Raw genomic sequence first — 21,829 nt, forward strand, 5'->3', positions numbered from 1 at the left:
GTATTATGTGGGATTATTATTCAGCATTGGATGGCAGTATTATGTGGGATTATTATTCAGCATTGGATGGCAGTATTGTGTAGGATTATTATTCGGTATTGGATGGCAGTATTATGTGAGATTATTATTCAGCATTGGATGGAAGTATTGCGTGGGATTATTATTCAGCATTGGACGGCAGTATTGTGTGGGATTATTATTCAGCATTGGATGGCAGTATTGTGTGGGATTATTATCCAGCATTGGATGGCAGTATTGCGTGGGATTATTATTCAGCATTGGATGGCAGTATTGTGTGGGATTATTATTCGGTATTGGATGGCAGTATTATGTGAGATTATTATTCAGCATTGGATGGCAGTATTGTGTGGGATTATTATTCAGCATTGGATGGCAGTATTGTGTGGGATTATTATTCAGCATTGGATGGCAGTATTGTGTGGGATTATTATTCAGCATTGGATGGCAGTATTATGTGGGATTATTATTCGGCATTGGATGTCAGTATTGTGTGGGATTATTATTCAGCATTGGATGGCAGTATTGTGTGGGATTATTATTCAGCATTGGATGGCAGTATTGTGTAGGATTATTATTCGGCATTGGGTGGCAGTATTGTGTAGGATTATTATCCGGCATTGGATGGCAGTATTGTGTGGGATTATTATTCAGCATTGGATGGCAATATTGTGTAGCATTATTATTCAGCATTGGATGGCAGTATTTTGTAGGATTATTAATCAGCATTGGATGGCAGTATTGTGTGGGATTATTATCTGGCATTGGATGGCAGTATTATGTGGGATTATTATTCAGCATTGGATGGCAGTATTGTGTGGGATTATTATTCAGCATTGGATGGCAGTATTGTGTGGGATTATTATTCAGCATTGGATGGCAGTATTGTGTGGGATTATTATCCAGCATTGGATGGCAGTATTGTGTAGGATTATTATTCGGCATTGGATGGCAGTATTGTGTGGGATTATTATTCAGCATTGGATGGCAGTATTGTGTGGGATTATTATTCAGCATTGGATGGCAGTTTTGTGTAGGATTATTATCCAGCATTGGATGGCAGTATTGTGTAGGATTATTATTCAGCATTGGATGGCAGTATTGTGTGGGATTATTATTCAGCATTGGATGGCAGTATTGTGTGGGATTATTATCTGGCATTGGACGGCAGTATTGTGTAGGATTATTATTCAGCATTGGGTGGCAGTATTGTGTGGGATTATTATTCAGCATTGGATGGCAGTATTGTGTGGGATTATTATTCGGTATTGCATGGCAGTATTGTGTGGGATTATTATTCGGTATTGGATGGCAGTATTGTGTGGGATTATTATTCAGCATTGGATGGCAGTATTGTGTGGGATTATTATTCGGTATTGGATGGCAGTATTATGTGAGATTATTATTCAGCATTGGATGGCAGTATTGTGTGGGATTATTATTCAGCATTGGATGGCAGTATTGTGTGGGATTATTATTCAGCATTGGATGGCAGTATTATGTGGGATTATTATTCAGCATTGGATGGCAGTATTGTGTAGGATTATTATTCGGTATTGGATGGCAGTATTATGTGAGATTATTATTCAGCATTGGATGGAAGTATTGCGTGGGATTATTATTCAGCATTGGACGGCAGTATTGTGTGGGATTATTATTCAGCATTGGATGGCAGTATTGTGTGGGATTATTATCCAGTATTGGATGGCAGTATTGCGTGGGATTATTATTCAGCATTGGATGGCAGTATTGTGTGGGATTATTATTCGGTATTGGATGGCAGTATTATGTGAGATTATTATTCAGCATTGGATGGCAGTATTGTGTGGGATTATTATTCAGCATTGGATGACAGTATTGTGTGGGATTATTATTCAGCATTGGATGGCAGTATTGTGTAGGATTATTATTCAGCATTGGATGGCAGTATTGTGTGGCATTATTATCTGGCATTGGATGGCAGTATTGTGTGGGATTATTATTTAGCATTGGATGACAGTATTGTGTGGGATTATTATTCAGCATTGGATGGCAGTATTGTGTAGGATTATTATTCAGCATTGGATGGCAGTATTGTGTGGGATTATTATTCAGCATTGGATGACAGTATTGTGTAGGATTATTATTCAGCATTGGATGGCAGTATTGTGTGGGATTATTATTCAGCATTGGATGGCAGTATTGTGTGGGATTATTATCTGGCATTGGACTGCAGTATTGTGTGGGATTATTATTCAGCATTGGATGGCAGTATTGTGTGGGATTATTATCTGGCATTGGATGGCAGTATTGTGTGGGATTATTATTCAGCATTGGATGGCAGTATTGTGTAGGATTATTATCTGGCATTGGATGGCAGTATTATGTGGGATTATTATTTAGCATTGGGTGACAGTATTGTGTGGGATTATTATTCAGCATTGGATGGCAGTATTGTGTGGGATTATTATTCAGCATTGGATGGCAGTATTGTGTGGGATTATTATTCGGCATTGGATGTCAGTATTGTGTGGGATTATTATTCAGCATTGGATGGCAGTATTGTGTGGGATTATTATTCGGTATTGGATGGCAGTATTATGTGAAATTATTATTCAGCATTGGATGGCAGTATTGTGTGGGATTATTATTCAGCATTGGATGGCAGTATTATGTGGGATTATTATTCGGCAATGGATGTCAGTATTGTGTGGGATTATTATTCAGCATTGGATGGCAGTATTGTGTGGGATTATTATTCGGCATTGGATGGCAGTATTGTGTGTGATTATTATTCGGCATTGGATGTCAGTATTGTGTGGGATTATTATTCAGCATTGGATGGCAGTATTGTGTAGGATTATTATTCGGCATTGGATAGCAGTATTGTGTAGGATTATTATTCAGCATTGGATGGCAGTATTGTGTAGGATTATTATTCAGCATTGGATGGCAGTATTGTGTGGGATTATTATCTGGCATTGGATGGCAGTATTGTGTGGGATTATTATTTAGCATTGGATGACAGTATTGTGTGGGATTATTATTCAGCATTGGATGGCAGTATTGTGTAGGATTATTATTCGGCATTGGATGGCAGTATTGTGTGGGATTATTATTCAGCATTGGATGACAGTATTGTGTAGGATTATTATTCAGCATTGGATGGCAGTATTGTGTGGGATTATTATTCAGCATTGGATGGCAGTATTGTGTGGGATTATTATCTGGCATTGGACGGCAGTATTGTGTGGGATTATTATTCAGCATTGGATGGCAGTATTGTGTGGGATTATTATCTGGCATTGGATGGCAGTATTGTGTGGGATTATTATTCAGCATTGGATGGCAGTATTATGTGGGATTATTATTTAGCATTGGATGGCAGTATTGTGTGGGATTATTATTCAGCATTGGATGGCAGTATTGTGTGGGATTATTATTCAGCATTGGATGTCAGTATTGTGTGGGATTATTATTCGGCATTGGATGTCAGTATTGTGTGGGATTATTATTCCGCATTGCATGGCAGTATTGTGTGGGATTATTATTCGGCATTGGATGGCAGTATTATGTGGGATTATTATCCGGCATTGGATGGCAGTATTGTGTGGGATTATTATCCAGCATTTGATGGCAGTATTGTGTAGGATTATTATTCAGCATTGGATGGCAGTGTTGTGTAGGATTATTATTCAGCATTGGATGGCAGTATTGTGTGGGATTATTATCTGGCATTGGATGGCAGTATTGTGTGGGATTATTATTTAGCATTGGATGACAGTATTGTGTGGGATTATTATTCAGCATTGGATGGCAGTATTGTGTAGGATTATTATTCGGCATTGGATGGCAGTATTGTGTGGGATTATTATTCAGCATTGGATGACAGTATTGTGTAGGATTATTATTCAGCATTGGATGGCAGTATTGTGTGGGATTATTATTCAGCATTGGATGGCAGTATTGTGTGGGATTATTATCTGGCATTGTACGGCAGTATTGTGTGGGATTATTATTCAGCATTGGATGGCAGTATTGTGTGGGATTATTATCTGGCATTGGATGGCAGTATTGTGTGGGATTATTATTCAGCATTGGATGGCAGTATTGTGTGGGATTATTATTCAGCATTGGATGGCAGTATTGTGTGGGATTATTATTCAGCATTGGATGGCAGTATTGTGTAGGATTATTATCTGGCATTGGATGGCAGTATTATGTGCGATTATTATTTAGCATTGGATGGCAGTATTGTGTGGGATTATTATTCAGCATTGGATGGCAGTATTGTGTGGGATTATTATTCAGCATTGGATGTCAGTATTGTGTGGGATTATTATTCAGCATTGGATGTCAGTATTGTGTGGGATTATTATTCCGCATTGCATGGCAGTATTGTGTGGGATTATTATTCGGCATTGGAAGGCAGTATTGTGTGGGATTATTATCCGGCATTGGATGGCAGTATTGTGTGGGATTATTATCCAGCATTGGATGGCAGTATTGTGTAGGATTATTATTCAGCATTGGATGGCAGTATTATGTGGGATTATTATTCAGCATTGGATGGCAGTATTGTGTGGGATTATTATTCAGCATTGGATGGCAGTGTTATGTAAAATGATTATTCAGCATTGGATGGCAGTATTGTGTGGGACTATTATTCAGCATTGGATGGCAGTATTGTGTAGGATTATTATCTGGCATTGGATGGCAGTATTGTGTAGGATTATTATTCAGCAATGGATGGCAGTATTGTGTAGGATTATTATTCAGCATTGGATGGCAGTATTGTGTGGGATTATTATCCAGCATTGGATGGCAGTATTGTGTGGGATTATTATTCGGAATTGGATGGCAGTATTATGTGAGATTATTATTCAGCATTGGATGGCAGTATTGTGTGGGATTATTATTCAGCATTGGATGGCAGTATTGTGTGGGATTATTACTCAGCATTGGATGGCAGTATTGTGTGGGATTATTATCCAGCATTGGATGGCAGTATTGTGTAGGATTATTATTCGGCATTGGATGGCAGTATTGTGTGGGATTATTATTCAGCATTGGATGGCAGTATTGTGTAGGATTATTATCCAGCATTGGATGGCAGTATTGTGTAGGATTATTATTCAGCATTGGATGGCAGTATTGTGTGGGATTATTATTCAGCATTGGATGGCAGTATTGTGTGGGATTATTATCTGGCATTGGACGGCAGTATTGTGTAGGATTATTATTCAGCATTGGGTGGCAGTATTGTGTGGGATTATTATTCAGCATTGGATGGCAGTATTGTGTGGGATTATTATTCGGGATTGGATGGCAGTATTGTGTGGGATTATTATTCGGTATTGGATGGCAGTATTGTGTGGGATTATTATTCAGCATTGGATGGCAGTATTGTGTGGGATTATTATTCGGTATTGGATGGCAGTATTATGTGAGATTATTATTCAGCATTGGATGGCAGTATTGTGTGGGATTATTATTCAGCATTGGATGGCAGTATTATGTGGGATTATTATTCAGCATTGGATGGCAATATTATGTGGGATTATTATTCAGCATTGGATGGCAGTATTGTGTGGGATTATTATTCGATATTGGATGGCAGTATTATGTGAGATTATTATTCAGCATTGGATGGCAGTATTGTGTGGGATTATTATTCAGCATTGGATGGCAGTATTATGTGGGATTATTATTCAGCATTGGATGGCAATATTATGTGGGATTATTATTCAGCATTGGATGGCAGTATTGTGTAGGATTATTTTTCGGTATTGGATGGCAGTATTATGTGAGATTATTATTCAGCATTGGATGGAAGTATTGCGTCTGATTATTATTCAGCATTGGATGGCAGTATTGTGTGGGATTATTATTCAGCATTGGATGGCAGTATTGTGTGGGATTATTATCCAGCATTGGACGGCAGTATTGTGTGGGATTATTATTCAGCATTGGATGGCAGTATTGTGTGGGATTATTATCCAGCATTGGATGGCAGTATTGCGTGGGATTATTATTCAGCATTGGATGGCAGTATTGTGTGGGATTATTATTCGGTATTGGATGGCAGTATTATGTGAGATTATTATTTGTAACGGGTCTGGGAGGCGGAACCTCTGAGCTACTATACAAGGGGGCGGTCCTTGTAAGGGAGCGGGTGGCGACCAGGCAGGCAGTCACAGCAGGTGACCGGGACAGTCTCTGGAAGAACGGGCAGGAGGTCACGGCAAGTGACCGGGGCAGTCTCTGGATGAACGGGCAGATGGTCACGGCAAGTGACCGGGGCAGTCTCTGGATGAACGGGCAGATGGTCACGGCAAGTGACCGGGGCAGTCTCTGGATGAACGGGCAGATGGTCACGGCAAGTGACCGGGGCAGTCTCTGGGTAAAGGGTTGGTACGACCTGTGACGGCTGATGGTAGACGTGAGCTCCCAGGTGAGCAAGCGAGAGTCTCTGGATAAACGGGTGGTCACAGCATGTGACGGCGGAGCCTCCAGGAAGACCAACAGACAGGCGGCAGATGAGCGCTCCCAGGTGAGCGGGCAGGAGTCACTGGACAGGCGGGTGGTCACAGCACGTGACGGCAGAGCCTCCAGGTAGGCTAGCAGACAGGCAGCAGATGAGCGCTCCCAGGTGAGCGGGCAGGAGTCACTGGACAGGCAGGTGGTCACAGCACGTGACGGCGGAGCCTCCAGGTAGGCTAGCAGGCAGGTAGCAGATGTGCGCTCCCAGGTGAGCGGGCAAGCTGGTCCATAGACAGACTGACAGGAGTTGGAAGGCAGACCGTCGGACCTCAGGCAAGCAGGCAGGTGGCTGATGTGCGCTCCCAGGTGAGCGGGCAAGCTGGTCCTTAGACAGACTGACAGGAGTAGTAAGGCAGACCGTCGGACCTCAGGCTAACAGGCAGGTAGCAGAATATCAGGCAGGAATAAGACAGCAAGCTGGCAGGAATCTGGCAGGTATCTGGCAGGTAACTGGCAACGGGACCTGAGGGCTGAAGCAGAGTAGTGAACAGTGCAACAACATTGCTCGGGCACCTCCATTTTGGAGGAGGTGCCTTATATATGGTGAAGTCCTCCGGCCATTGGCCGGGGACTCCTTAGGACGGCGCGCGCGGCCCCTTTAAGAGGGAGGGAGAGCGCGCGCGCGCGCCCTAAGCACCGTGGCCGGGAAGGAGCGCGCGCTGCCAGCAGAGCGGGAGGAGGACGCCGGGCACGGGGCAGAGGGGTGAGGGGAACAGCGTCCCTGCCTAGCAGAGGGCAGGGACGCCGGCGCTACAGTACCCCCCCCTTTAGGCCCCCCCTTTTTTAGGCCAGACAGAAATTTAGCAAGGATGAGCGGGGCATGGATGCTCTCCCGGGGCTCCCACGTTCTCTCCTCAGGACCAAACCCCCTCCAATCTACTAGAAAAAAGGTCTTTCCTCTTACCCTTTTGGTGGCAAGAATGTTCTCTACCTCAAACTCGTCCTCAGCAGAAACCGGAGCAGGAGGCGTACCTGTAGACTTGGAAAAAGAGTTAAGTACCACAGGTTTGAGGAGAGATTCATGGAAGGAGTTAGGGATCCGTAAGTTGGCCGGGAGTTTCAATTTATAGGCCACCGGGTTGATCTGACTAATGACCTCCAGAGGACCGATGAACCGAGGCCCTAACTTGTAAGAAGGTATCTTGAGTCGGACATATTTAGATGAGAGCCAGACTTTATCTCCAGGACGAAATTGTGGAGGATCCAGGCGTTTTTTGTCAGCGTGTCTTTTCATCCGTTCGGACGACTGAAGGAGTGCGGATCGGGTACTCTCCCAAATGGAGGAAAATTTGCTAACGAGAGATTCCGCAGCCGGGTTGTCCACAGAGGTGGAGACAGGAAAAGGAATCCGAGGATGCTGACCGAAGACTACAAAAAACGGGGATTTGGAGGAGGATTCGCTCTCGTGATTGTTATAAGAGAACTCGGCCCATGGTAGGAGATCCACCCAGTCTGAATGATGGGCATTAACGAAGTGCCGGAGGTAACTGGTCAGGTTCTGATTGATCCGCTCCACTTGACCATTGGACTGTGGGTGGTAAGCGGAAGAGAAGTCCAGGGTGACGTCTAGCAGTTTACAAGTGGCTCTCCAGAAGCGTGAGGTGAACTGTACCCCACGATCCGACACGATGTGGAGGGGCAGGCCATGAAGACGAAAGATGTGACGAATAAAGTCTTTAGCCAGCTCGGGTGCAGACGGGAGGCCTGGCAGGGGAACGAAATGAGCCATCTTGGAGAAGCGGTCAGCGACCACCCAAATGACCGTACAACCGGCAGAGACTGGGAGGTCAGTTATAAAGTCCATTGCTATATGCTGCCAGGGGGCAGCAGGTACAGAAAGCGGAAGGAGGCGACCGGCTGGCAGATGTCTCGGAACCTTGTTGCGGGCGCAGGACACACAGGCAGAAACAAAGTCTATTACGTCCTTGTGCAGGGTAGGCCACCAGTAGTGCCGGGTAATAAGCTGGAGGGTCTTTTTCTGACCGGCATGGCCAGCCAGTTTAGATGAGTGACCCCAGTGAAGGATCTTCTCCCGATCAGGTACTGATACGAACGTCTTTACGGGAGGGAGACGATTTAGACTCACGGGAGCCACCTGCATTACTCTGGCGGGATCGATGATGTGTTTCGGATCTTCCTCGAGATCAGACACCAGAAAGGATCGAGACAAGGCGTCCGCCTTGACGTTTTTGTCAGCCGGGCGAAAATGAAGAACAAAATCAAAGCGAGCAAAAAACAAGGACCACCGGGCTTGGCGCGGGTTAAGTCTCTGGGCATGCTGGAGGTAAGCCAAGTTCTTGTGATCAGTGTAAATTATTACCGGGTGAAAAGCCCCCTCGAGCAGGTAACGCCACTCCTCCAACGCCAGTTTGATGGCCAATAACTCTCGGTCTCCTATGGAATAATTGCGCTCTGAGGAGGAGAAGAGTTTAGAGAAGAAGCCGCAAGTTACCATCCTCCCGGAAGATGATTTTTGAGTAAGTACCGCTCCGGCTCCAGAGGAGGAGGCGTCAACTTCCAGGAAGAACTGCTTGTTGCCGTCCGGGCGATGCAGCACCGGGGCGGAAGAGAAGGCCTGTTTTAAGGAAAGAAAGGCCTCCTCTGCTTCGGGCGGCCACTCTTTGGGATTAGTACCCTTACGGGTGAGCGCGGAAATTGGGGCAGTCCGGGAAGAGAAGTGTGGTATGAAGAGGCGGTAGTAGTTGGCGAAGCCCAGGAACCGCTGAATGGCCTTCAACCCCTCCGGTCGAGGCCATTTCTCGATGGCAGACAGTTTCTCTGGATCCATTCGTAGGCCGGTCTGAGAAATAATGTAGCCCAAAAACGGAAGCGAGGTCTGCTCAAAGAGGCACTTCTCGTATTTAGCGAAGAGGTGATTCTGCCTGAGCCTGAGCAGGACCTGACGAACGTCCCTCCGGTGAGTCTGGCGATCCGGAGAGAAGACCAAGATGTCGTCCAGGTACACCACTACGCAGGAGTAGAGAAGGTCCCGGAAGATGTCATTGACCAACTCTTGAAAGACGGCAGGAGCGTTACAGAGACCAAAGGGCATTACCAGATATTCATAGTGGCCGTCCCGGGTGTTGAATGCCGTCTTCCATTCATCCCCCTGACGGATACGAACCAGGTTGTACGCCCCACGGAGGTCCAGTTTGGTGAAGATTCTAGCCCCCCTCAGACGATCAAATAACTCCGGAATGAGCGGAAGGGGGTACTTATTCTTCACCGTGATCTGGTTAAGGCCTCTATAGTCTATACAGGGACGGAGAGAGCCGTCCTTCTTTTTGACGAAAAAGAAGCCTGCTCCCGCCGGGGAGGTAGATTTCCGGATGAATCCCCTGGCCAGATTCTCCTCAATATATTCGGACATCGACCGGGTCTCAGCAGCGGATAATGGATAAATACGCCCACGGGGAGGAGTAGTACCGGGTAACAGGTCGATAGGGCAGTCGTATGGTCTATGAGGGGGTAGTGTCTCTGCCTCCTTTTTATTAAAGACATCAGTATAAGACCAATAAGGAATCGGAAGTCCAGGTAGATTAGCTGGGGTAGGAGAAGGACGGACGGGATGGACGGGAACCAGACAGGTCTTATGGCAGTCCTGTCCCCAGCGAAGGACCTCTCCGGTCTGCCAGTCAAGCACGGGTGCATGTCTCTGGAGCCAAGGTAGACCTAGCAAGAGGGCGTGAGAGAGTCCGGGCAGAACATGAAAGGAGATACTCTCAGAATGCAGCATTCCCACCTGCAGAGTAATGGATTCGGTGATGAGTTGGATGGGGCGTGGTAAGAGACCCCCATCCACGGCAGCAACAGACAAGGGTACAGCCAGAGGTTTGGTGGGAATGCGGTATTTCTCTACCAGGGACTGTGAAATAAGATTCCCGGCTGCTCCAGAGTCAAGTTGGGCTAGTTCGAAATAACGGTTCTCCCCGCAGACGATTGAGACTGACAGCAGCAGAGATGGAGAGGATTTATTCTTGTCTAGGTCGACCTCTCTGAGCGAACCTAGACACAGGCGTTTCCCGACCTCTCCGGGCAGGCACGGATCCGGTGCTCCTTACTGCCACAGTAGAAGCAGCTCCCCTCGGCACGGCGTAAGTCCTGACGGGTTTTGACCATCTTGGTCTGGTCGACCTGCATAGGCTCAGGAGAGTGTACCTGGGGAGAGACGGAGGGAGTGACGGGTTTCTGAAAAGTAGGAGCTAGACGTGGAAACCTCCTCTCACGGGTGACCTCTTTGGCACGCTCCTGGAACCGTAGGTCAATCCGGGTGGCAAGAGTTATTAGGTCATCGAGAGTGGTAGGAATGTCCCGACCGGCAAGTTCATCTTTAATACGGCCGGACAGACCCTCCCAGAAGACGGATACCAGAGCGTCGTTATCCCAGGCCAGCTCCGAGGCAAGGGTACGGAACCGTATGGCATATTGGCCCACGGTGAGACTTCCCTGACGGAGGCGTAGCAGTGATGATGCGGATGAGGTCTTCGACGAACCGTCCGGGTTCGTCGAAGACTTTCCGGAAAGCCGTGAGAAAGGCAGGCAAGTCGGACACCAGGGGGTCTCCTCTCTCCCATAGAGGATTTAGCCAGGCCAGGGCCTCCCCGGTGAGATGGGACATGATGAAGGCAATTTTGGCCCGGTCGGAGTTAAACTGGTGGGACAATAGTTCAAAGTGCAGGGTGCACTGATTTATGAAGCCCCGAGCCTGGGCGGAGTCGCCTCCGAAGCGAGGAGGTGCAGAAAGCCGGGGTCCGGGGTAGGATACCATGGTATTAGTGGGCAGCGGAGCTGCCGGATTGCGAGTCATGGCACTGGCGGAGGTTGCTGGCGGAGCAGTCAGAGTGTCCAGGCGAGAATTGACATTCCGCAGGTGACCCAGGATGGACTCCTGTTGGGACCTCTGACGGGACAGTTCATGACACAGGTCCGAGAGCGAGGGAGCTTGGGTGCCACCGGGTTCCATGGCCCGAGCAAACTGTAACAGGTCTGGGAGGCGGAACCTCTGAGCTACTATACAAGGGGGCGGTCCTTGTAAGGGAGCGGGTGGCGACCAGGCAGGCAGTCACAGCAGGTGACCGGGACAGTCTCTGGAAGAACGGGCAGGAGGTCACGGCAAGTGACCGGGGCAGTCTCTGGATGAACGGGCAGATGGTCACGGCAAGTGACCGGGGCAGTCTCTGGATGAACGGGCAGATGGTCACGGCAAGTGACCGGGGCAGTCTCTGGATGAACGGGCAGATGGTCACGGCAAGTGACCGGGGCAGTCTCTGGATGAACGGGCAGATGGTCACGGCAAGTGACCGGGGCAGTCTCTGGGTAAAGGGTTGGTACGACCTGTGGCGGCTGATGGTAGACGTGAGCTCCCAGGTGAGCAGGCGAGAGTCTCTGGATAAACGGGTGGTCACAGCATGTGACGGCGGAGCCTCCAGGAAGACCAACAGACAGGCGGCAGATGAGCGCTCCCAGGTGAGCGGGCAGAAGTCTTTGGACAGGCGGGTGGTCACAGCACGTGACGGCAGAGCCTCCAGGTAGGCTAGCAGACAGGCAGCAGATGAGCGCTCCCAGGTGAGCGGGCAGGAGTCACTGGACAGGCAGGTGGTCACAGCACGTGACGGCGGAGCCTCCAGGTAGGCTAGCAGGCAGGTAGCAGATGTGCGCTCCCAGGTGAGCGGGCAGAAGTCTCTGGACAGGCGGGTGGTCACAGCACGTGACGGCGGAGCCTCCAGGTAGGCTAGCAGGCAGGTAGCAGATGTGCGCTCCCAGGTGAGCGGGCAGGAGTCACTGGACAGGCAGGTGGTCACGGCACGTGACGGCGGAGCCTCCAGGTAGGCTAGCAGGCAGGTAGCAGATGTGCGCTCCCAGGTGAGCGGGCAAGCTGGTCCTTAGACAGACTGACAGGAGTTGTAAGGCAGACCGTCGGACCTCAGGCTAACAGGCAGGTAGCAGAATATCAGGCAGGAATAAGACAGCAAGCTGGCAGGAATCTGGCAGGTATCTGGCAGGTAACTGGCAACGGGACCTGAGGGCTGAAGCAGAGTAGTGAACAGTGCAACAACATTGCTCGGGCACCTCCATTTTGGAGGAGGTGCCTTATATATGGTGAAGTCCTCCGGCCATTGGCCGGGGACTCCTTAGGACGGCGCGTGCGGCCCCTTTAAGAGGGAGGGAGAGCGCGCGCCCTAAGCACAGTTGCCGGGAAGGAGCGCGCGCTGCCAGCAGAGCGGGAGGAGGACGCCGGGCACGGAGCAGAGAGGTGAGGGGAACAGCGTCCCTGCCTAGCAGAGGGCAGGGACGCCGGCGCTACATTATTCAGCATTGGATGGCAGTATTGTGTGGGATTATTATTCAGCATTGGATGGCAGTATTGTGTGGGATTATTATTCAGCATTGGATGGCAGTATTATGTGGGATTATTATTCGGCATTGGATGTCAGTATTGTGTGGGATTATTATTCGACATTGGATGTCAGTATTGTGTGGGATTATTATTCAGCATTGGATGGCAGTATTGTGTGGGATTATTATTCGGCATTGGATGTCAGTATTGTGTGGGATTATTATTCAGCATTGGATGGCAGTATTGTGTAGGATTATTATTCGGCATTGGATGGCAGTATTGTGTAGGATTATTATCCGGCATTGGATGGCAGTATTGTGTGGGATTATTATTCAGCATTGGATGGCAATATTGTGTAGCATTATTATTCAGCATTGGATGGCAGTATTATGTGGGATTATTATTCAGCATTGGATGGCAGTATTTTGTAGGATTATTAATCAGCATTGGATGGCAGTATTGTGTGGGATTATTATCTGGCATTGGATGGCAGTATTATGTGGGATTATTATTCAGCATTGGATGGCAGTATTGTGTGGGATTATTATTCAGCATTGGATGGCAGTATTTTGTGGGATTATTATTCAGCATTGGATGGCAGTATTGTGTGGGATTATTATTCGGTATTGGATGGCAGTATTGTGTGGGATTATTATCCAGCATTGGATGGCAGTATTGTGTAGGATTATTATTCGGCATTGGATGGCAGTATTGTGTGTGATTATTATTCAGCATTGGATGGCAGTATTGTGTAGGATTATTATCCAGCATTGGATGGCAGTATTGTGTAGGATTATTATTCAGCATTGGATGGCAGTATTGTGTGGGATTATTATTCAGCATTGGATGGCAGTATTGTGTGGGATTATTATCTGGCATTGGACGGCAGTATTGTGTAGGATTATTATTCAGCATTGGGTGGCAGTATTGTGTGGGATTATTATTCAGCATTGGATGGCAGTATTGTGTGGGATTATTATTCGGTATTGGATGGCAGTATTGTGTGGGATTATTATTCGGTATTGGATGGCAGTATTGTGTGGGATTATTATTCAGCATTGGATGGCAGTATTGTGTGGGATTATTATTCAGCATTGGATGGAAGTATTTCGTGGGATTATTATTCAGCATTGGACGGCAGTATTGTGTGGGATTATTATTCAGCATTGGATGGCAGTATTGTGTGGGATTATTATCCAGCATTGGATGGCAGTATTGCGTGGGATTATTATTCAGCATTGGATGGCAGTATTGTGTGGGATTATTATTCGGTATTGGATGGCAGTATTATGTGAGATTATTATTCAGCATTGGATGGCAGTATTGTGTGGGATTATTATTCAGCATTGGATGGCAGTATTGTGTGGGATTATTATTCAGCATTGGATGGCAGTATTATGTGGGATTATTATTCAGCATTGGATGGCAGTATTATGTGGGATTATTATTCAGCATTGGATGGCAGTATTGTGTGGGATTATTATTCAGCATTGGATGGCAGTATTGTGTGGGATTATTATCTGGCATTGGATGGCAGTATTGTGTGGGATTATTATTCAGCATTGGATGGCAGTATTGTGTAGGATTATTATCTGGCATTGGATGGCAGTATTATGTGGGATTATTATTTAGCATTGGGTGGCAGTATTGTGTGGGATTATTATTCAGCATTGGATGGCAGTATTGTGTGGGATTATTATTCAGCATTGGATGGCAGTATTGTGTGGGATTATTATTCGGCATTGGATGTCAGTATTGTGTGGGATTATTATTCAGCATTGGATGGCAGTATTGTGTGGGATTATTATTCGGTATTGGATGGCAGTATTATGTGAGATTATTATTCAGGATTGGATGGCAGTATTGTGTGGGATTATTATTCAGCATTGGATGGCAGTATTATGTGGGATTATTATTCGGCATTGGATGGCAGTATTGTGTGGGATTCTTATTCGGCATTAGATGGCAGTATTGTGTGGGATTATTATTCAGCATTGGATGGCAGTATTGTGTAGGATTATTATTCAGCATTGGATGGCAGTATTGTGTAGGATTATTATTCAGCATTGGATGGCAGTATTGTGTGGGATTATTATCTGGCATTGGATGGCAGTATTGTGTGGGATTATTATTTAGCATTGGATGACAGTATTGTGTGGGATTATTATTCAGCATTGGATGACAGTATTGTGTAGGATTATTATTCAGCATTAGATGGCAGTATTGTGTGGGATTATTATTTTGCATTGGATGGCAGTATTGTGTGGGATTATTATTCAGCATTGGATGGCAGTATTGTGTGGGATTATTATCTGGCATTGGACGGCAGTATTGTGTGGGATTATTATTCAGCATTGGATCGCAGTATTGTGTGGGATTATTATCTGGCATTGGATGGCAGTATTGTGTGGGATTATTATTCAGCATTGGATGGCAGTATTGTGTAGGATTATTATCTGGCATTGGATGGCAGTGTTATGTGGGATTATTATTTAGCATTGGATGGCAGTATTGTGTGGGATTATTATTCAGCATTGGATGGCAGTATTGTGTGGGATTATTATTCAGCATTGGATGTCAGTATTGTGTGGGATTATTATTCGGCATTGGATGTCAGTATTGTGTGGGATTATTATTCCGCATTGCATGGCAGTATTGTGTCGGATTATTATTCGGCATTGGATGGCAGTATTGTGTGGGATTATTATCCGGCATTGGATGGCAGTATTGTGTGGGATTATTATCCAGCATTGGATGGCAGTATTGTGTAGGATTATTATTCAGCATTGGATGGCAGTATTATGTGGGATTATTATTCAGCATTGGATGGCAGTATTGTGTGGGATTATTATTCAGCATTGGATGGCAGTGTTATGTAAAATGATTATTCAGCATTGGATGGCAGTATTGTGTAGGATTATTATTCAGCATTGGATGGCAGTATTGTGTAGGATTATTATTCAGCATTGGATGGCAGTATTGTGTAGGATTATTATTCAGCATTGGATGGCAGTATTGTGTGGGATTATTATCCAGCATTGGATGGCAGTATTGTGTGGGATTATTATTCAGCATTGGATGGCAGTATTGTGTGGGATTATTATCCGGCATTGGATGGCAGTATTGTGTGGGATTATTATTCAGCATTGGATGGCAGTATTGTGTAGGATTATTATTCAGCATTGGATGGCAGTATTGTGTAGGATTATTATTCAGCATTGGATGGCAGTATTGTGTAGGATTATTATTCAGCTTTGGATGGCAGTATTGTGTAGGATTATTATTCAGCATTGGATGGCAGTATTGTGTGGGATTATTATCCAGCATTGGATGGCAGTATTGTGTGGGATTATTATTCAGCATTGGATGGCAGTATTGTGTGGGATTATTATCCGGCATTGGATGACATTATTGTGTGGGATTATTATTCAGCATTGGATGTCAGTATTATATGGGATTATTATTTAGCATTGGATGTCAGTATTGTGTGGGATTATTATTCAGCATTGGATGGCAGTATTGTGTGGAATTATTATTCGCATTGGATGGCAGAATTGTGTGGGATTATTATTCGGCATTGGATGGCAGTATTATGTGGGATTATTATTTAGCATTGGATGGCAGTATTGTGTGGGATTATTATTCGGCATTGGATGTCAGTATTATATGGGATTATTATTTAGCATTGGATGTCAGTATTGTGTGGGATTATTATTCAGCATTGGATGGCAGTATTATGTGGGATTATTATTTAGCATTGGATGGCAGTATTGTGTGGGGTTATTATTCAGCATTGGATGGCAGTATTGTGTGGGATTATTATTCAGCATTGGATGGCAGTATTGTGTGGGATTATTATCCAGCATTGCATGGCAGTATTGTGTAGGATTATTATTCAGCATTGGATGGCAGTATTGTGTGGGATTATTATCCAGCATTGGATGACAGTATTGTGTGGGATTATTATCCGGCATTGGATGGCAGTATTGTGTAGGATTATTATTCAGCATTGGATGGCAGTATTGTGTGGGATTATTATCCAGCATTGGATGGCAGTATTGTGTGGGATTATTATTCAGCATTGGATGGCAGTATTGTGTAGGATTATTATTCAGCATTGGATGGCAGTATTGTGTGAGATTATTATTCGGCATTGGATGGCTGTATTTTGTGGGATCATTCGGCATTGGATGGCAGTATTGTGTGGGATTATTATTCAGCATTGGATGGCTGTATTGTGTGGGATTATTATCCAGCATTGGATGGCAGTATTGTGTAGGATTATTATTCAGCATTGGATGGCAGTATTATGTAAAATTATTATTCAGCTTTGGATGGCAGTATTATGTAAGATTATTATTCAGCATTGGATGGCAGTAGTGTGGGGGATTATTATTCAGCATTGGATGGCAGTAGTGTGGGGGATTATTATTCAGCATTGGATGGCAGTATTATGTAAGATTATTATTCAGCATTGGATGGCAGTAGTGTGGGGGATTATTATTCAGCATTGGATGGCAGTATTATGTAAGATTATTATTCAGCATTGGATGGCAGTATTGTGTGGGATTATTATCCGGCATTGGATGGCAGTATTGTGTAGGATTATTATTCAGCATTGGATGGCAGTATTATGTAAGATTATTATTCAGCATTGGATGGCAGCATTGTGTGGGATTATAATTCAGCATTGGATGGCAGTATTATGTAAGATTATTATTCAGCATTGGATGGCAGTATTGTGTGGGATTATTATTCAGCATTGGATGGCAGTATTATGTAAGATTATTATTCAGCATTGGATGGCAGTAGTGTGGGGGATTATTATTCAGCATTGGATGGCAGTATTATGTAACATTATTATTCAGCATTGGATGGCAGTATTGTGTGGGATTATAATTCAGCATTGGATGGCAGTATTATGTAAGATTATTATTCTGCATTGGATGGCAGTATTGTGTGGGATTATTATCCGGCATTGGATGGCAGTATTTTGTGGGATTATTATTCGGCATTGGATGGCAGTATTGTGTGGGATTATTATTCAGCATTATATGGCAGTATTGAGTGGGATGGCATTGGATGGCAGTATTATGTGGGATTATTATTCAGCATTATATGGCAGTATTGAGTGGGATTATTAATCGGCATTGGATGGCAGTATTATGTGGGATTATTATTCAGCATTGGATGGCAGTATTGTGTTGGATTATTATTCGGCATTAGATGGCAGTATTATGAGCAGGTATTGGATTCTCCATTACCGGGGATGGGACCGAGACCCCAGTTCCAGGTTTGGTGAAGAGCGGCGATGGTAAGAAGCGGTAACAGAATGTTAATCCTTGCCTGTGGATTTCCTACATGGCAGGTGTGCACATCTTCATACAGGGGATAACGGAGGGTCGGACCCTCGGCCGCGATGTGTCAGTGTCCGGTGATTGGCAATCTGCTCTTCTTGCAGGCGGGGAACGTGTCGCGGGCGTTATATCTCTCCAGGGAGTGTCTGCTGTACGGTATGTGACGCATCCACATCTCTGCACTGTCTGCCCTGTATTGATCCACATCACCGTCATCTGTAGGCAGCAAATATCAAATACAGAACCAGAAAACCCCGTATCTGCATGGAAACTGTCAGCAAGTAGGATGGATGCTATTCAATGAAGTCATCAGGACTCCATACAGATACAATAGGAATTATAACTATTGTGGTATGCCGACTCACTCGGCTGCTTCCAGGAGTAGACTCAGGACACGGTTACCTCTGCAGGTTTATTGTAGCGGCAGATTCAGCAAAATAAACACGGCCTTCCCGGCGTAACGGCAAAACAAAAACATAAAGTATAGCACAGTCCATAAGTAAGTGGGTTCTGCCCACTCTCGGTATCACAAGCCGTTCAGGCAAAGTCCCTTTGTGGAGCTTTCTAGCTTCCACACACAGCCTGGAGACTTCCCTCTCCAGCTCACACCCGAGAAAAAAAAATAGTGACTGAGCATTTAACCTTGCTCAGCCACATCCTGAGGGGAGGTAGGGTGAATGACTTCCCACCCGATCTCTATGCCATTCACACAAAACCACTCTCTTCACAATGGTGATTACACCCCCAACATATAACATGCTGGGGAAAAATTGTAGGTTCAGTTCACACAGGCTATCTATATTCTACATCCAGGGCTGATTAATTACAGAAACAACACCACACCTGGTGATATGGGGTACTGCAACCTATTCATGACGTCGTCAGTCTTTCTACTTCTCTTTCAGATCCCTATAACATGAGGATGGCTCTGAATGTCGCCAAGTACGAGAAGATCTTAGATGAGACTCCGGCCAGAGAAATCGTGGAGGAGCCAAATCTCCTGAGGCCGAACGTCACCCATCTGAGGACACGAGACCTGTATGAGGGGCTCTGCCAGACACTGGGGACTCAGGTACAGACCTGTAGATAAAGGCATAAGGATGAGGCTGGTGTCATGGCGTCAGATTCCCCAGGAACGGGGACCTGTCAGCGATGCCACATGTAGTCTGTAATACCGCCATATACATAAGTGTGATGTCATCATCCTGCACAGGAGCTATAGACTGTAATACCGCCATATACATAAGTATGATGTCATCATCCTGCACAGGAGCTATAGACTGTAATACCGCCATATACATAAGTGTAATGTCATCATCCTGTACAGGAGCTATAGAGACTGTAATACCGCCATATACATGAGTGTGATGTCATCATCATGTACAGGAGCTATAGAGACTGTAATACCGCCATATACATGAGTGTGATGTCATCATCCTGTGCAGGAGCTATAGAGACTGTAATACCGCCATATACATAAGTGTGATGTCATCATCCTGCACAGGAGCGATAGACTGTAATACCGCCATATACATAAGTGTGATGTCATCATCCTGTACAGGAGCTATAGACTGTAATACCGCCATATACATAAGTGTGATGTCATCATCCTGCACAGGAGCTATAGACAGTAATAACGCCATATAAATAAGTGTGATGTCATCATCCTGTACAGGAGCTATAGAGACTGTAATACCGCCATATACATAAATGTGATGTCATCATCCTGCACAGGATCTATAGACTGTAATACCGCCATATACATAAGTGTAATGTCATCATCCTGTACAGGAGCTATAGACTGTAATACCGCCATATACATAAGTGTAATGTCATCATCCTGTACAGGAGCTATAGAGACTGTAATACCGCCATATACATAAGTGTGATGTCATCATCCTGTACAGGAGCTATAGACTGTAATACCGCCATATACATAAGTGTGATGTCATCATCCTGTGCAGGAGCTATAGAGACTGTAATACCGCCATATACATAAGTGTGATGTCATCATCCTGCACAGGAGCTATAGAGACTGTAATACCGCCATATACGTAAGTGTGATGTCATCATCCTGGACAAGAGCGATAGACTGTAATACCGCCATATACATAAGTGTGATGTCATCATCCTGCACAGGATCTATAGACTGTAATACCGCCATATACATGAGTGTGATGTCATCATCCTGCACAAGAGCAATAGACTGTAATACCGCCATATACATAAGTGTGATGTCATCATCCTGCACAAGAGCGATAGACTGTAATACCGCCATATACATAAGTGTGATGTCATCATCCTGTACAGGAGCTATAGACTGTAATACCGCCATATACATAAGTGTGATGTCATCATCCTGTGCAGGACCTCTAGAGACTGTAATACCGCCATATACATAAGTGTGATGTCATCATCCTGTACAGGAGCTATAGAGACTGTAATACCGCCATATACATGAGTGTGATGTCATCATCCTGTGCAGGAGCTATAGACTGTAATACCGCCATATACATAAGTGTGATGTCATCATCCTGTGCAGGAGCTATAGACTGTAATACCGCCATATACATGAGTGTGATGTCATCATCCTGTGCAGGAGCTATAGAGACTGTAATACCGCCATATACATAAGTGTGATGTCATCATCCTGCACAGGATCTATAGACTGTAATACCGCCATATACATAAGTGTGATGTCATCATCCTGCACAAGAGCGATAGACTGTAATACCGCCATATACATAAGTGTGATGTCATTATCCTGTACAGGAGCGATAGACTGTAATACCGCCATATACATGAGTGTGATGTCATCATCCTGTACAGGAGTTATAGACTGTAATACCACCATATACATAAGTGTGATGTCATCATCCTGTACAGGAGCTATAGACTGTAATACCGCCATATACATGAGTGTGATGTCATCATCCTGTACAGGAGCGATAGACTGTAATACAGCCATATACAAAAGTGTGATGTCATCATCCAGTACAGGAGCTATAGACTGTAATACCGCCATATACATAAGTGTGATGTCATCATCCTGTACAGGAGCTGTAGACTGTAATACCGCCATATACATGAGTGTGATGTCATCATCCTGTACAGGAGTTATAGACTGTAATACCGCCATATACATAAGTGTGATGTCATCATCCTGTACAGGAGCGATAGACTGTAATACAGCCATATACAAAAGTGTGATGTCATCATCCTGTACAGGAGCTATAGACTGTAATACCGCCATATACATAAGTGTGATGTCATCATCCTGTAGAGGATCTATAGACTGTAATACCGCCATATACATAAGTGTGATGTCATCATCCTGTACAGGAGCTATAGACTGTAATACCGCCATATACATAAGTGTGATGTCATCATCCTGTACAGGAGCTATAGACTGTAATACCGCCATATACATAAGTGTGATGTCATCATCCTGTAGAGGATCTATAGACTGTAATACCGCCATATACATAAGTGTGATGTCATCATCCTGTACAGGAGCTATAGACTGTAATACCGCCATATACATAAGTGTGATGTCATCATCCTGTACAGGAGCTATAGACTGTAATACCGCCAT

At 45.1% G+C, this 21,829-nt stretch overlaps 1 protein-coding gene across 2 annotated transcripts in view; it reads left to right on the forward strand.

The window, feature by feature from the left end:
• Positions 1-21,829, forward strand: part of P4HA3 (prolyl 4-hydroxylase subunit alpha 3) — a 140,876-nt gene that overhangs the window by 92,459 nt on the left and 26,588 nt on the right. For both annotated transcript variants that reach the window (XM_073661245.1, XM_073661246.1), the window contains exons 5-6: positions 18,339-18,390; positions 19,140-19,306. In XM_073661245.1, the coding sequence (XP_073517346.1) occupies positions 18,339-18,390; positions 19,140-19,306 (219 nt within the window). The remainder of the gene's footprint in view (positions 1-18,338; positions 18,391-19,139; positions 19,307-21,829) is intronic.

This window comes from Phyllobates terribilis, unplaced genomic scaffold, assembly GCF_046119375.1.
Source record: "Phyllobates terribilis strain yellow unplaced genomic scaffold, ASM4611937v1 Scaffold_2__4_contigs__length_985480577, whole genome shotgun sequence".
Taxonomy (NCBI): Eukaryota; Metazoa; Chordata; class Amphibia; order Anura; family Dendrobatidae; genus Phyllobates; species Phyllobates terribilis.